Source organism: Carcharodon carcharias, chromosome X, assembly GCF_017639515.1.
Source record: "Carcharodon carcharias isolate sCarCar2 chromosome X, sCarCar2.pri, whole genome shotgun sequence".
NCBI classification, from domain to species: domain Eukaryota; kingdom Metazoa; phylum Chordata; class Chondrichthyes; order Lamniformes; family Lamnidae; genus Carcharodon; species Carcharodon carcharias.
In genome coordinates, this window is record NC_054507.1 from 14,802,892 (window position 1) to 14,820,479 (window position 17,588).

Genomic DNA, 17,588 nt, shown 5'->3' on the forward strand with positions numbered 1-17,588 from the left:
ATAGTCGGTAATGGTGGGTAAGGTAAGTGGGATGGGAATGTGGTTGCTGAGATGTACCCTCAGCAGGTGCATTTGGTGAGGAAGGAAGTTGGCATGCAGGTAGAGCAAGCAATTAATAAGGCAGGTGGCATGTTGGCCTTTATTGTAAGGGGATTGGAGTACAACAATAAAGAAGTCTTGCTACAATTGTACAGGGTTTTGGTATGACTATACCTGGTATATTTTGTGCAGTTTTGGTCTCCATATTTAAGGAAGCATATATTTGCATTGGAGATAGTACAGCGAAGGTTCACTAGATTGGCCCCTGGGATGAGGGGGATGTCTATGATGAGAGGCTGAGTAAATTGGGCCTATATTCTCTGGGGTTTAAAAGAATGAGAAGTGATCTCATTGTAACATACAAGATTCTGAAGGGGTTTGACAGGGTAGATACTGAGAGATTGTTTCCCCTGGCTGGGGAATCTAGAACATGGGGGCACAGTCTCAGGATAAGGGACCGATCATTTAGAACTGAGAGGAGGAGAAATTTCTTCACTCAAAGGGCTGGGAACCTTTGGAATTCGATACCTCAGATGATTGTGGATGCACAATCATTGAATATATTCAAGGCTGGGATAGACAGATTTTTGATCTCTCAGGGAATCAGGGGATATGGGGAGCAGGCAGGAAAGTGGAGTTGAGACAGAATATCAGCCAAGATCATATTGAATGGTGGCGCAGGCTCAACAGGCCGCATGGCCTACTCCTGCTCCTATTTCTTAAACTCTTGTGAAAGTCTGCAAGTAAGGAGGATCAGGCAATTGAGGTTGCTGCTTGTAAGGAGTAGTGCCTCGATGGGCTCTTTGGAGAGTATCATGAGAGGACAGAGGGAAGCTATGGACTTATCCAAAGTAGCTTCAAGCCTTGGGCAGCTGGAAATGAATAGAAAGGCAGAAGAGTTGTGATGGATTAGGTTAGAGATTATGAGGTGGTGAGGGCAAGGCAAAGTACCCAAGAGGGGGAGATACGAAAGGTGGCATGAGTAGGTGACAGGGAGGGGAGGAGATTGGACAATTGAGGGACCAAGAGATAAAAAAGAGAGATGGACATAGGTTCAGGTTAAGAGAAGTACCAAAATGTGCACTTGAATGGACATAGAGGGAAAGGAGATTACACAGGGATGTCGGGAATTAGGAGAGACCTGTCCTGGTCGTAACTACACGGTAGAGAGGTTACAATATGGGAGTGCCCAATGTTAGATTCTGAGGCCCAGTGGTGGAATGTAGTTGACTTGTAGACAGTTTGAAGTCAGATTCTAATATCCAGGTTCAGGGACAGTTGTGAAGATGGAGCAAATACAGGAGCTGTTTGAGGAGCAGAGTATCAGTGGTAATGCTGTTCCCGGCACCCCTCTGTTGCTATAGCAGCAGCCTTTATTGAATGTAACAAATGTACCAGGCGCAGAAAGTGAAGCCAAAGAATTGCTCGTTAACAAGGCCTTAAGAAGCAACAAAAATGGACTCACTTTGATTCTGTGTACAATTGTTTGTAACACCAATCTGTATACATGAGAGACTTGACAAGTCACTGGAAGTGGACAAACACTTCGCTTGCACAAACTCTCAAAATTCCTTCCTGTTAGCTCATATTTTGTGCATCCACTAGCTCCAACGGCGAGAAGCCTAACAGGCTTAAAAGAAAATCTAACTTTTTTTTAATCTTCCAGTGGTCCGCACAGACAGCCTGAAAGGTCGTAGAGGTCGACTTCCATCCAAACCAAAGAATGTTCAAGAAGCCACGCCTTCAAATGTTCCAGTTAGTCTCATCACAGCGCTGGTCAGGGCACATATTGATTCCAACCCAATCATGTCCAATCTAGATTATTCCAAGGTAAATATGAGGTGAAAATCAGTTGAGAGGTTAAAAAGAAAAATGTTTGTATCAGGGGAGAAGGAGGCAGCATATAAATCAGTTTGCAATCCAGTGAAATTCTTCTGACTTATTTACGAATCGCCGGGGCCAATTTTAACTCTTAGGTGGCTGACCAGCTGCCCTCCCATTCCAGAGGCAGAGAAGCTGAAGCCACCATTTAGGCCCAGGCCTCATCAAACCGGTGAGCTGTGGGCATCGTCAGGTGGCCCAGAGACCACTCAGCCAGCAACCAGGTAAGTCCTGTGGGGGTAGGGAGGGGAAGTCCCATGGGGCAGCAACAAAATAGGTTATTTTTGTGGAACCACAGAAATAATTCTAAACTTACTATTTCAGGGCCCCTTTAGCTCTATTGCCAGGAGTTCTGTCCTAAAATGTCAATTAGGGTTCGATGTACATCATTTTTTTTTGCCTATTTTGAGAAGCAGTAAGTGGCCATGAAAATGTAGCACAATGGTCCTACTTAAAATGACTTTCCTTAAGTAGGCCCGTAATTTCACCCACCTCCCTCCCTCACAATGCACCACTTGCCAGCTAGGAGGCTGTTTGCTTCCATTCCAGGCCACATTCTCCAAATGATTAGCTAGACTTAAAATGGCGGTGAATGAATCACTCAGGTTCACCTCAGCATGTGATGGCGTGGACGGGCGCAAAGGATTGGAAGACAGCAAATGTGCAGCTCTGCGCGAAACAAAAAAAGCCTGGCGCCAACTTGACTTGTGCGAGCATAAAATTTGCCTTCAGAAATTATATGAGCAGTCGCTTCTATGTTGCCAATCCAATCATGGAATAAATGCGATCAGAAAGCAACATGCATTTTCTGTCTAATTAAAGGTGAATTTTAACCAATATGCAAAGCCTGAAATGTCAGAATTTCGCTTACAAGTCCAATGCTCTGTTGAAGGATGCAAATAATATGCTTTGCGGAGAAATCTCGGCTTGTATTAAATCAACAATGACATTCCTTACTTTTGTTTGTTATTTATAAAAGAAAATAGTTGTTCTCTTTCACGGAAACATTCCCCCACTGATTCACAATGTCTGGTACAGTTTCAGGAATCCAGCACTTTTCAGTCAGAGGAGGATGAGGCAGGTGACATCCGACAGTTTTATGAGTTATTGGCAGGTTCGATGGAAATGATACGCAAGTGGGCAGAGAAGATTCCAGGCTTTAACGGTTTGCCCAAAGAAGATCAGGACCTACTGCTGGAATCTGCATTCTTAGAGCTCTTCATCCTCAGGCTGGCCTACAGGTAGGTACCTGAACCCATCTGTTAGTCCATTTCTGCCACCATTATTCTCCTCTCCCGAAGACCATGAATTACCACATATACCCATGTAAAAGCTGATCTCTTGTAAAAGCCAACCCCATGACTTTTGGCCCGAAAAAATGTACTTTTTCATATACCTCATGGAAAAGTTGACCCTACTCTTCAGGAATCAAAGCCCAAACCTTTCAGAACCTAATCTCTACAATCACTTCAAAAACCTCAATTCATTGTTCAATAAAAAAAAAAGTTTCACTTACCGTATTTCTTTCACTTCCTACTTGTCAATTAAGGTAGGAAGAATGGAGATTTTGATTTTTGGGGGGAGAAACTATCGGAGGGGAGTATTAAACGGCGCACGTGGAAACAGATGTAGGGACCAACTATCCAGACCGAACTTTAAATAAGTGAATGCCCAAGTCTTGTGTCCTCAGTCATCGCCCTCAGCCTTCCTGGGGAGGGGAGGGGAGGCTCAGGTCTTGCCAATAGGGCCCTTGTGAGTGCTGACTCGGTGCAAACCCCCCCCCCCCCCCCCCCCCCCGCCCCCCCCACACCAAGGCCGAAGTCAAAGGCTGGGAGCAGTTAGCGTGACATTTTCTAACAATGCGGCCCTTCCCTCTCTTCTTTCCCCTGGTTCTCAAGCAGCATTGGAACTGCAGGCCTAGCTAATGCCGAGGTTCCCTTTCCCAGTGGCGGGGTGGGGGAGGGGCGCGGTGGTAGAGGGGGCCCCTTAATAAAGACAGAAAGTGAGAGATACAATTAATGGCTAGTTGGGCATGATTCTCCCATTACCTTGTGGATGCTTTTCAGAACCATGTTAGGTGTGCTGGGTGGGTGTATGTTGAAAGTAAGCACCCACTCCCCCACCCTCACCCCCGAGGAGGGAAAACAGTTTGGACCAATATGCTAAATTCCCAGTTTTACTGGTGTCCCATTTTAAGGTATACGAAACCTGTTCAGACCAGTATGCTAAATTCCCAGTTTTTAGTGGTTTTTCATTCTGGGCCTCAAAAACACTACCTGTGTAAAAGTCGATCCCTTAGCTTATTGCCTAAAAAACTGGTCTCAAAAATTCGACTTTTACACAAGAATACATGGTATGTTGGTCCATGGTAATGTCATCCCCGCTGTTTCTAGTGAGGGTTAAAGAAAGAACTTGCATTTATATAGCACCTTTCATGAACACAAGATGTCCCAAAGAAGTTCACAGCCAAGGAATTATGACTTAAGTGTCATCACTGTTGAAATGTAGGAAACACAGTAACCTGTTTATGCACAGCAAGCACCCACAAACAGCAATGTAATAATGATCAGATAATCGGTTTGCAGGATGTCTAATGCTAGGAGTCATTAAAGCTGATCTCAATCCAATCCTCTACCAACATGTTTACGCACACCCTTCTAGCCATGGGATAACAATCGGGGATGGGAATTGTTTGACTTCACTCTTTTTTTTCTATCGACTATCCCAATGAAATATGTCCTGGCTAAGAGATGTATGAAGCATAAGTGACACTCAATCTTGGCAACCTCAATGGACCAGTCCTCAAAATTACAGGGGAATGAATAATATACCATTATTTATCTGAGAAGTCCCAGTTTAGAGCAAATAGTCAACAAAATTCCTTCAAACAGCAATATGTTGAGCTGGCAGTAAAATTAAAGCTATCCCGAAGTCACCTCTGTCAGTGTGGAATTAATTCTGGATTCAAGCAAAGTAATCAGTTTGATTTATTTTCTCTTCCTTACTATCCAGTCCAAGCCAGACAGGAAGGTTGGTTTCCTTGAACCTAGTAGAACTTTGTGTTGTGTTGCTTGCAGGTCCAACCCTGAAGAAGGCAAGCTTATTTTCTGCAGTGGTGTTGTCCTCCACCGCCAGCAGTGTGTGCGCGGCTTTGGTGAATGGATTGACTCGATCATCGATTTCTCCACCACCCTCCAACGGATGAAGATCGACATGTCTAGCTTCTCCTGCCTTGCGGCATTGGTGGTCATTACAGGTGAGTTCTTCCTCTTGTTCAGACTTCCCTTCTCCATGTCATCTTTGCCATGTGGATCCTAGTGGGGTTCGCAGTGCTCCAGCCCAATGGAGAGTAAGAACAAGCTCCAATCCACAAATCTTCTCACTGTGTCACTTCACTTGGAAACCTGAAAGGGTTCCTGTTGTCAGAAGTTTCTGCCGTTTAACCCACATATGTTCTCCCTTTTGAACATGATCAATAGGCTTTCACATCACTGGTTGTCCTGTAGTACTCTCTTGATACCATGAGAAGCTGTGAATGGTGGGCCCTCCCCTTGGGAATCTTCTTTCCCATTGGAATGTATATATTCTGTGTTTTCTGAAATATCCCTTTAAATGTCTGTCACTGAACCTCTATTGACATATCCCTTAACCTCATTTGCCATTTCACTTTAGCTAGCTCCACTTTCATGCCTTCATAATTGCCCTCATTTAAGTTTAAAATACTAGTCTTGAACGCACTTGTTTCTCCCTCAAAATGAATGTAAAGTTCAATCATATTATGATCGTTGGTACCTAGGGGTGCCTTCACTATGAGTTTATCAGTTAATCCCATCTCGTTGCTCAATACCAGGTCTAGTGTAGCCTGCTCTCTGATTGGCTCCAGAACGTGCTGTTCTCAGAAACTATCCTGAAAACATTCTATGAACTCCTCATCTAAGCTACCTTTGCCCATCTGATTTTTCCAGTCTGTATGTAGATTAAAATCCCCCTTGATTATTGCTGTACCTTTCTGACAAGCTCTCATTACCTCTTCTTTTATACCTTGTCCTACCATGTATTTACAATTAGGGGTCCTGTACACCACTCCCACAAGTGACTCCATGCCTTTATCATTTCTCAGCTCAATCCAAACTGCTTCTACATCCTGGTTTTCTGAACTTAGGTCATCCCTCTCTAATGTGTTAATACCATGATTAATTAACAGGGCCACCCCTCCATCTTTTCCTAACATCCTGTCCTTCCTAAATGTCACATACCCTTCAATATTCAGGTCCCAATCTATGTCATCCTGCAGTCATGTCTCTATAATGACTATCAGATCATACTTATTTATTTCTATTTGCACTATCAGTTCATCTGTTTTGTTTTGAATGTTACATGTGTTTAGATACAGAGCCTTTAGTTTTGTCATTTTATTATTTTTGTAGCATGTAGCCTTATCTGCTGATTTACTCTTAAAGATTTGTACTCTCTGTCCATTCCTGTCACCATCTGTTTATCATTTCCCATATTAATACCATTCTCTCTTGCCTTGTCTCTACTCTTTGATTTATCACATCTTCCCAAATTTGATCCCTTGCTCCACTATTCAGTTTAAAATCCTCTCTACTTCCCTAGCTATGCAGATCACCAGCATTGTTCAGGTGTAGACCATTCCAGCGGTACAGATCCCACTTTCCCCAATACTGGCACCAGTGCCCCACAAACCAGAACCCACTTCTCCCACACCAGCCTTTGAGCCACACATTCATTTCTCTAATCTTATTCGTCCTGTGCCAATTTGCATGTGGCTCAGGTAATAATCCAGATATTATTATTTTTGAGCTTCTGTTTCTTAATTTGGTGCCTAACTCCTCATACTGACTTTGCAGAGCTTCCTTCTTCATCCTGTCTATGTAATTGGTACCTACATAGACCATGACCACTGGATCTTCCCCTCCCACTGCAAGTTCCTCTCCAGCCCTGAGCAGATGTCCCAAACCCTGGCACTGGGCAGGCAACATAGCCATCTGGACTCTCCCTCCTTGCTACAGAGAACAGTGTCAACCTCCTTCACTATACTGTTCCCTTCTACAACTATATTCCTTTGTGCTCCCCTCACTTGAATGGTTTTTTTTGTACCACAGTGCCATTGTCAGTCAGCTCATCCACCCTGCAGCCCCCACTCTCATCCAAGCAAGCTGAAAGAACCTCAAACCTATTGGACAATTGCAAAGACTCACACTCCTACACTCTTGCCCTCTGGGTCCCCTTACCTGCCTCAGCTACAGCTACACCCTCCTGTCCCTGACCAGACCCTATCCTAACGGGTCTGACCACCTCCTGGTACAAAGAGTCCAGGTAACTTTCCCCCTCCCTGATGTGTTGCAGTGTTTGCAGCTCCATCTCCAGCTCAGTCACTCTGAGCCAAAGCTCCTCAAGCCGCAGACACTTATTGCAGACACGTTTGCCCTCGATAACACTGGTATCCAGAAGCTCCCACATGCTGCAGCCATGACACATCACCTGTCCTACTATACTAATATGCTTTAATTAATTACTTGATGATTTTATTCTTTATTTTCTTTTATATATTTATTAATCTTATCACAAATTCCTGTACTATTTTAAACCTTAGTAATAGAATAGACCTTGACCACTTAACAGATACTCACCAGTTAGCTTCTTCCTCTGTAGCAGAGCAAGAACCAGTTCCTACTGGGTGAAAGAGTTAGAAAGAGCAAAGGAGCACTTCCCTCCCCTCCCCATCGAATTCCCTCAGCTCACCAAACTCTTGCACTCCGTTGAGGTTGCACACTTAGTGCTAGTCGCATGGAGAATGTATGAATTTATATGTGTTAATCAAAGAGACGAGCTGAGTCTCTGGGTCTTCTTTTCACTTCTAGGTGGGGGTTACTGTCTTCGGGTCCTCTCGCTCTTCGAGGTGGGGGCGGAGGGGGGGTGTCACTGTCTCTGGGTCTTCTCACTCTTCTAGGTGGGGGGGTTTACTGTCTCCGGGTCCTCTCACTCCTCTAGGTGGGGGGTTACTGTCTCTGGGTCTTCTCACTCTTCTAGGTGGGGGGTTTACTGTCTCTGGGTCTTCTCACTCTTCTAGGTGGGGGGGGTTTACTGTCTCCGGGTCTTCTCACTCCTCTAGGTGGGGGGGGTTACTGTCTCTGGGTCCTCTCACTCTTCTAGATGGGGGTCACTGTCTCTGGTTCCTCTCACTCTTCTAGGTGGGGGGGGGGGGTCACTGTCCTCTGGGTCTTCTCACTCTTCTAGGTGGGGGTCACTGTCTCCGGGGTCCTCTTACTCTTCTAGTTTGGGGGAGTCACTGTCTTCAGGTCCTCTTGCTCCTCTAGGTGGGGGGGTCACTGTCTGGTCCTCTCGCTCTTCTAGGTGGGGGGGGGGGGGTCACTGTCTCTGGGTCCTCTCACACCTCTAGGTGGTGATTAATGTCTCCAGGTCCTCACATAACCCTGAGAACACAGGCCCAGACTTCCTTTTCCTACCCCCACACAGATGTAAACTGGTTCTTATCTTAAGAATACTGCCCTAACCTTTCTCTAGTTAGTAATAGCTGCTCTCACTTACAACTAGACCATGCGCTTCATTGTAACAGGATTGCAACATGAATAGCAGTGGCCATGAAACCATCATCAATTGTCGTGAAAACCCATCTGGTTCACTAATGTTCTTAGGGAAGGAAATCTGCTGTCCTTACCTTGTCCGGGCTACATGTGACTCCAGACCCACAGCAATGTGGGTTGACTCTTAACTGCCCTCAAAGAGTAATTAGGGATGGGCAACAAATGCTGACATTGCCAGCGATGCCCACGTGCCATGAAAGAAGAAATAAAGTTCCATCATGTGCTGCAACTGCTCCTGGCTCGCGCACTTGGCCCACCCAGACAGCAACTCCCTCTAATAGAAACTTTTGGAACTCCAGAAATAACACATGATAATGAAGAGGTCATCTCCAAGCCAACTTTTCTCCCAGAGTTGCCACTGGCAGCACTCGGGAGACAAAGCACTGATTTTGTGAGATTCTTGTGCCAAAGCGGGAGCGTTGAGAACCCTCCAACACGGTTTGACTCCAGCTCCACTCTATATGATTTTTTCTCAATAAGCTCTGCCCCCTAAAGTGACATAGGAGAAAACAAAAATAGCTGGAAAAACTCAGCAGGTCTGACAGCATCTGTGGAGAGGAACACAGAGTTAATGTTTCAAGTCCGTGTGACTCTTTATCAGAACTAAAGAGCAATAGAAATGAGGTGAAATATAAGCTGTTTAATTATTTAATAATTATTATATATTTTATACATATATAGTTTTCCTTCCCCACCTATTTCTATTTTTTTTTTAATTTATTTCCATCCATTGTTTTATCTCCACCTTTTAGCCTATTTCAATCCCTTCCCCCCACCCCACCCCCACTAGGGCCATGTGTCACTTGCTCATCCTGCTTTCTACCCTTAATGTCACCATTAGCACATTCCTTAGATAATATCACCACCGTCAACACCCCTTTGACCTTTTGTTTATGACATCTTTGGCAATCTCTCCTTTGCCTCCACCTATCACTGGCCCTCTACCCAGCTTCACCTGTCCCACCCCCCTTAAACAGCTTATATTTCACCTCTTTTCTATTTCTCTTTAGTTCTGATGCAGAGTCATTCAGACTCGAAACATTAACTGTGTTCCTCTCCACAGATGCTGCCTGACCTGCTGAGTTTTTCCAGTTATTTTTGTTTTTGTTTCAGATTTCCAGCATCCGCAGTTTTTTTGCTTTTATCTTAGAAAAAACAATTTTGGGGTAAGTAAGGACTTGCTCACTCTTTAGTTTTCTTACTATTTTCTGTTTCCCTAGGCCTGGTACTGTTCTCCAACTATGAGGACAGGCCTTCCAGACCTATTCACTTAGGCTTCTACCTTTTAGGGACTATATAGATAGCAACCAGAGGGAAGACTGTACCCAAAGCTCTCCCTGGTGAACGAGGGGGCCTTGAGAGAGTGGGTGGTGAGTGGGCATCCTTCCAAGCAACCTGCTTATCCGTTCTTTCTCTTTCTATCGATTTGACCAAAAAAAAACATAGCTTCATGCAAGAGTGGGAACAACTTCTTTCAAATGGGCCTTATTTGCTCGAATGATCCTTGGCTTTAAGGTTTTGAATTATTGTCAATCGTTTTGCATCCATTTCTGAAAATTAATTTCATGCATGGCCTGTGTTGGTTTTTGCGATGTTTCAGACCGGCATGGCTTAAAAGAACCCAAGAAAGTTGAAGATCTGCAGACCAAGATTATAACTTGTCTGAAAGACCATGTCACATCCAGTGGAGGTGAGCAGATGCGGCCAAATTACTTGTCCAAGCTTCTGGGCAAGCTACCTGAACTCTGTACCCTCTGCACACAAGGACTCCAGCGTATTTTCTACCTGAAGCTCGCTGACCTGGTTCCTCCACCTGCCATTGTCGACAAACTATTCCTGGACACTTTGCCTTTCTAGAGAAGTCACCAAGTTACGTGACTGTTGAACTGGACCCCGGCCTTCATATTTGATGTTGCAGTATGAGCAGGGAGTTCAACGTACATTGGAACCAGTTCAAAGTGGGATGGCTTCAGGAGCTGGACAAATATGCTATGCGCTAATTGGGTTTGCTGTTTTTCAAAATGCTGTTTTCATTTTATTCAGCATTACAGATTGTTGGAGAAAAAAAAAGTCCCTTTGCTACATTGCAGCTTCTGCAATACAATCTAACCGTAAAGCAACTCTGAGCTTTGACAAACTTGACAGATCCGATGTTCTCGGAGAAGATAATAGCACTGGTTAGAGCTACTCTCTCCCTCTGTCCCTATGTTGTCATGGCCCTGAATCTCAACTTAAGAACGACCTAATGGAATGTGACTCTTCAGTGTTGTACACTCTCAATCACTGTCGTCTCTTACATCAAAAGAGTTATAAATGAGAATCAAGAATCATCATCATTGGGCCAAATGTGATTTTTTTAACATAAAAAAAATATAAGATCAGGACTGATTTTATTTCAGTGATCAGATATCTAAGAAAATGGATACGTACTTTATCTGTCTGGGCTGGATTTGTAATCGCATATGCCAGAGGTAGGAAAACAGTGTCCAGTCCAGCCATCATTGGAAAGAATAAAGCTTCAACTTGTCTATCTTAGATGGATTTTGAAAGGACAACATTTGTTAACACTGTAATAATTCAATCTTCAAAAGGTTCTTTCAAGGCCAGTTCTGGACAGTCAGGACTCAGAAGCCTGAAGTGTGACAGACTAAACCTTGAACTATGTCACTGACATATTCTGCATGAATATTTGACGCTGTGGTTTAGTAACTAAATAAGTCAATACTGAAGATGACCACAGCCCTAACTGGAAGCTGTGAAGCCAAATCTCTTCAGTTGTGAAGACTACGCTCATGCAATATGGCACAAATTATTGGTACTAGCTTGGATGTTTTAAAAGGTTCTTTTTGCTAAGGTTTATTAATAGTTCTGGAACCAAGAGTGGATCAACTTGAATTTGTAGTACCCGCTTTACAGAAAGGTTTTGAGACTTGTGTATGATAGAGTAAGGCCTATTGTCCCAATGGAAACAGGCAATTTATGGGGTGAGGTGGAGGGGAGGTGGGGGCAAGTGTGGTCTACGATTCCTTTCATGAATTCACTATCAGTTGGCTCCTTAGCTGCAGCACCAAATTGTATTGGTAACATCCACCAATTACTCCTTTGGTTACTTACGTGGACTACGAGCATTTTCCAGTGATTATTCCTGGCTTCAGCTTATGGTCACCCACATGACAAAAGGTTCAAATCAATTGGTCTATTGACTGGTTGACCTTGTGAGGGAGCAAGGGTGAAGAAGATATATTGTACTGTTATGGCTGGGAATAATTGTCTGTTTTTATTCTATATAGAGAGCATTATGACTGGGAATAACATGCTTTAATCTCATATGGGGAGCACTGAATAAATTGTAGTACTTAACATGTCTGATGCCATAATGGAAATGTGTATATTTTATATTGGTTAAAAACCATAGACTATAGTTACAGTGCCTTACCAGTCATTATGTACAGAAGGTGCTTGATTCTGATGTTGCCAGGAAATGGTGTAACACATTGCACATTGTGTTGTCATGCAATTGAATCCTCATCTGTAACTTTTTAAGGCTTGCTTCTAGGTTTGCAAAACTCGTCTCTTCTGCTTCTGTACTTGAATCCCACAGTGGGGCAGCTCAAGTACTGAGTGATACCTGCACTTCGAGACTTCAACCAGGCTTCTAATTTAGATTGTATTTGCAACCAACTATAGGGGTTGGGGTTCCGAGTGAGCTATTCCATTCATTTGCCACAACTTTTGATGGAGAAGATTTGGAAACCCCCCTGGAAAAATGGCACTACCAACGTCACAAAAGCAAAATCCTGCAGATGCTGGAAATCTGAAATAAAGGCAGAAAATGCTGGAAATACTCAGCAGGTCAGGCAGCGTCTTTGGAGAGAGAAACAGGGTTAATGTGACCCTCATGAAAGGTCATTGGCCTGAAACATGAACTCTTTTTCTCTCTCCACGGATGCTGCCTAACCTGCTGAGGATTTCCAGCATTTTCTGTTTTTATAACCAAAGTCCCCCTGCCCCCATGCCATTGAAGCTGGCCCCTCTTGAGGTTCACCTGCCCATGTAAATGAGATCCTGCAATCTAGGAAAATCTGTTAGATGTTGTTGCAAAATGCATATACTTTTCTATTGTTAATATATATTTTTAAACCAATTTTTTTCAATGTTAGGGCATCAAGTCAAGATGTCTAGTTCAATGTAAAATAACTGTCCACTTGAGAAGAAATTCTTCTTGTTGTAACATCTATTCCATGCACAAATCACACATGGGGTCATTTATGGAGTTTGCGCTAATAAAGGTTTTGTCTGATCCCGCACTGCTCCAAAACGTCCTCCCTGGTGTTGAGCGCATTCACAAACAGTCACAGCATTAAGTCTCTTTCGTATCCCGATAAAAGGTCCAATTGAGGAAAAAGGAATGTTGTCTTGAACTCCTCACGCACATCACATATAACATGCATCATAAAGGACTGGTGCTCGCGCAACTGAGGGTGCCAGCAGAAATGCATCTGATTTTTGGCTGCGGGGCAGCATGGGTACAGTGTTGTGTTGGCAAAGGTCTCGCCAGAGAAGCATGGACTGCAGGAGATGCCAACCGAGAAGAGTCAGGGGACATGGATGGTTGACCAGTAACCTGTGCAATGAGCAGAATGTGAGGGCTGGGCCTTAGAATGGATCAGTGCCAGAGGAAACTTCAGGTCAGTTGACATGTGATAGAACAAGACCCTCCCACTGCCTCCATCCTGCAGATGCAGACCACCATCTACACTGCACCCATCAGCAGCAATGAAAGTCATCATGGTCCTCAATGATTATGCAAAGGATGTTTTGGGTTACCCATGGCAGTCATCTCTGGGGTTAGTCAATTTGCAATGCATGGCTACACTGATTTTTCAATCATGTGTGTCCCTATTTCTTTCCCTAGTGCACCACCAAGCCTCAGCACAGTTTCAACATTGAACTGCCTCAGCACAGGACTGGCAAATACAATTTTCCAGCAGTTCTGTCTTTTCCAAGGCATTGGGCATCAGAGATTATGTGCAAGTACCCATTTGCAGATCTTATCACAATGCAATTGCATACCTCAGTAGGAAGGGCCTCTCAGTATGTGAGCCAGTGCACTTGAGCACACTGTTCCTAGTGAATGCTCATCTGGCTTGACTCTCAGATAATCATGCATGCCCCCAGCTCTTTAAAAGGGAAAGATGTTTGACTCCATGGGTGAGGGGTTGGGGGCAGTGGGGAACATCCATTACCCAAAAGCAGCAATTCCTAACAGCACTTCCAATCCCCAGTGAAGTGCAGCCATGAGGCAGGTGGGTAGATCAGGAATCTAATGGAGTGGATAGTTGGAGGGCGCTAAAAACAGGGATAGGGGTTACAAAATGTCTCCGAGAGGGTTTGTTGAATTCAAGCGGGAGTACGCAATATTGCTTTGGATAGAGACTTCGCCATGGAATTGTTGAGGGGCCCCAGAGATCTAGCAGCAATAGCCAGGACAGGGAGACTGATGAAGCAGGGCTCATGGCTGACCTCATCTTTCGAGCCTTGCAAATGAACCCTCACAACAGTTGTGCTAGTAGGTTTGCTCAACCGGACCTCCTACCTGTTTTCGCCATACCCGGTTTGCCCTGCCATCTGTATATGTTGTATTATCATTCTTAGTTCTGTTGCATGTCTTTCTGACGAGTACATTAAAAGAACTGACTGCAGCATACAAGTGAAGTGCATTATTTTCATTTGAGTAGTAGTGAATGCAGTGAATGTGGTCAATGTTTGGGGGGTGGGGGATGGTGGGAAGAGGAACCGGGTGACAGTGGGACAGATCCCAGCAGACAAAGCCAGGGGCCAGTGAGAATTCTCAACTACACAGAACTTTCCCATGCCAAGGGAAAGAGTCCGAAGAAGAGTCATATTGAACTCGAAATGTTAACTCAATTTCTCTCTCCACAGATGCTGCCAGACCTGCTGAGTTTTTCTAGCACTTGCTGTTTTTATTACCCTGAAGGCTGTTTTGCCAATACTGTACCTTATTGCAGTTTCTAAACGCATAAGGACTCTGGTACATTGGGTACCACCATCAGTTTGCAGCCAGTTGGACTTATTGAGTACCAACTTCTTCTGCACAGAGAAGAACAGTACACATTGATTGCAGTATACATTTACACTGAGAATTTAGTCTATATAAAATTCTAAATGGCATAATATAATTTGCACAGCGAGCTGTGTTTTTATGAAATGGAGGTGAATTAATCTGAGAGATAGTGTGGCTTGGTGTGAGGTAATGGAGGGAGCAATCTGTATTCAAGGCTCGGGGGTGAAGGGTGGCAGTCAGTATCCACAGTAAAGGCATGATCTTTAATGTGGAGTGCTCTCTTTGGCTTCACATGCATTTTTGGTGATTTCAACCTCCATCTCAACTCATCATACTCTCTCGTGTTCACTGTCCTCTTAACCTCCCTAAATCTCTCCCTCCATGTAACCTCTTCAACCCATATTCAAGGCCACCCCTCCCCGCCTTGACCTTGCCATATCACATGGTCTTGCTAGTCCCATCGTATTGATTACAAATAAGGCCATCTCTTGTATCACTCACCACCCACATCCCCCTTCCACACCCCAACCCTACCTCCTTCTGTATTAACCCTTAGAATAAACTAACCCAATTCACTTACAACAGCACTTTCAAAATCCCATCTAACTAGCTTTTGACCGTCCGTTTGCCACAACATTTCTGCAGCTACTGATTTGTTCGACCCCATCCTCACCTTTGATGCTCTAGTCGCCAATTAAACCATTACTCCCTCTGTCACCCTGGCTGTTACTCCTGGTATGGCCCTCATCTCTGCTCCCTTAAGTCTAAGGGACACAAACTTGGAGGATATGGTGGACAACTGGTTTAGTCATTCACCATCAGATCTGGCTGGATCACATAAAGGTCTATAGGGTCCTGCTCTCATCTGCTAAAACTGCTCGCTATTCCAGAATCATCCTGGAATGTAAAGATAAACCCCCTGCTTCTTTTCTCGACTGCAAACCGACTTCTCAAACCCCTCTCCTGTCTCCTCCACCCTCACCTCCAGCAATAAGTGCGAGAAGCAAGTTTGCAACAATCTGATCAGTTGCTTCTGCTGTGCCTCTCCCTTCCACTAGCCCACCTGGCCAAACGTCCTCTTATACTCTTCCCTGCCCTAAGACCTGAACTTTTATCTTCCTCTAGTTTCTCTACTATCTCCCCTCATGCTTTCTCTGCATTTTTATTACCACATAAAACAAAAAGAAGGCTATTACTTTCATTGTTTAATCAAAAAGAGTCTCCTGAGCAAGTTTGATGCCTGTTAATACCAGCCTTAAGGAAACAGGCATGAAACTGATGGTAACCTATGGACAATCAACCCCAATTCCCAAATTACAGGTTCCTGCCACTTTACAGAACATCATGGCTGGACCATCAGCATGAGCTCATTGAGGAGCACTGCAACTTCTGGTTTTTGGTGTGATTGCCAGTAGTTGCGGTGCTGTTGCAGCCCTCAATAGCTGCAAGAGTTCCCCACGGTCATGTCCTAGGGCTAACCATCTTCAGTTGCTTCATCAATGTCCCTCCCTCCATCATAAGGTCAGAAGTGGGGATGTTCGTTGATGATTGCACAGTGTTCAGTCGCATTGACAATTCTCTTGATAATGAAGCAGGCCATGTTGCTTTGTCCTGGGTGGCATCCAAGTCTGGGTTGACAAGCAACAGGTAACATTTGTTGCACACAAATGTTGGCTAGCAAACATCTTGGACAGGAGGAAGGCCAGCTATCTCCCCTTGACCTTTGACATCACCGCCATTGCTGGGTCACCTACTGTAACCATTTTGTCAGGTCGCCATTGACCAGAAGCTTAACTGGGCCAGCCATATCAACACCATGGATACAAGGGCATAGGGTAGATACAATGGCTTATTCCTTGACTGTGCAAAGGCTTTCCAAAACCTATGAAACTCAAATCAGGAGTTTGATGGAACACTCACCACTCGCATAGGTGGGTGGAGAGCTGCAATAACACTCAAGAAAGCTGACACCATCCAGGACAGACATTGATTGGTGGCCCTACCACCATATTCAAAATCCAGCATCCCATTATGTGTGATCTACAGGATGTACTGTAGCAACTCATGTAGGTTACTTTGACAGCACTTCCCAAACCCGCAACCTCTACCACCTAGAAGGACAAGGACAATGATATCAGGCGAGCACCATCACCTCCAGGTATCCCTCCAAGCCACACACATGTATTGCCATTCCTTCATCGCTGCTGGGTGAAGATGCTGAAATTCCCTGGCTAACACCATTGTGGGAAAACCATCCCCACAAGGACTGCCGTGGTTTAAGGTGAAATCATGCCACTTTCTCAGGGCAGCTAGGGATGGGAAATAAATACGGTACTGCCAACTTTGCCACATCCGAAGAACAAATATAAAAAAAATACTCCAAGAGGATGTCTTAACTGAAACAAGATTTGGTCATTTTTCAAGGGAGACATTTCTGTTTTCCTGCATACCTAGTACTTGATCTGAAATGGCCTGCAAGGTATTTGTAGCAGTTTGCAATGTAGAATTGCCAATCTTCAGTGCAACTATTGTGTACTCCTAGCCATTGCATATAATTCCTTACCAACATGGATGTTAGGGAGCCGTGCTGTCAAAGCAGACTTGGTGAGTTCCTGCAATGCAACTTGTAGATGGCACGCACTACAACCACTGCAGTGGTGGAGGGAGTGAATTTTGAAGGTGGTGAATGGGGTGCCAATCAAGCAGGCTGCTTTGTCTTGGATAGTGTTGAGCTTCTAGAGTGTTGTTGCTCATCCAGCCAAGGGAAAGACCACCCCACATGCATAAAGCTGCAGCAGGCATACTTTACAATGTGCTTCTGACCCAGTGAAGCTACAACACAGGAATTCCTCCGTGCTAGTGTTACCCTTGGATCCAGCAAAACCAGTCTCCCCACCCCAGTCAGTCCCCTGGTATGACCCCCACCTTCACACTTGAATATATCTGCTGCGCAC

The 17,588-nt window shown here is 44.5% G+C and overlaps 1 protein-coding gene across 7 annotated transcripts in view; it reads left to right on the forward strand.

Moving 5' to 3' along the window:
• The window catches only part of LOC121273268 (nuclear receptor subfamily 4 group A member 1-like), a 65,956-nt gene extending 51,705 nt beyond the window's left edge, over positions 1 to 14,251 (forward strand). For all 7 annotated transcript variants that reach the window (XM_041180309.1, XM_041180310.1, XM_041180314.1 and 4 more), the window contains 4 exons: positions 1,706 to 1,869; positions 2,959 to 3,161; positions 4,998 to 5,176; positions 10,150 to 14,251. In XM_041180309.1, the coding sequence (XP_041036243.1) occupies positions 1,706 to 1,869; positions 2,959 to 3,161; positions 4,998 to 5,176; positions 10,150 to 10,406 (803 nt within the window). In that variant the 3' untranslated portion in view covers positions 10,407 to 14,251. The remainder of the gene's footprint in view (positions 1 to 1,705; positions 1,870 to 2,958; positions 3,162 to 4,997; positions 5,177 to 10,149) is intronic.
• Positions 14,252 to 17,588: the final 3,337 nt, after the last annotated feature.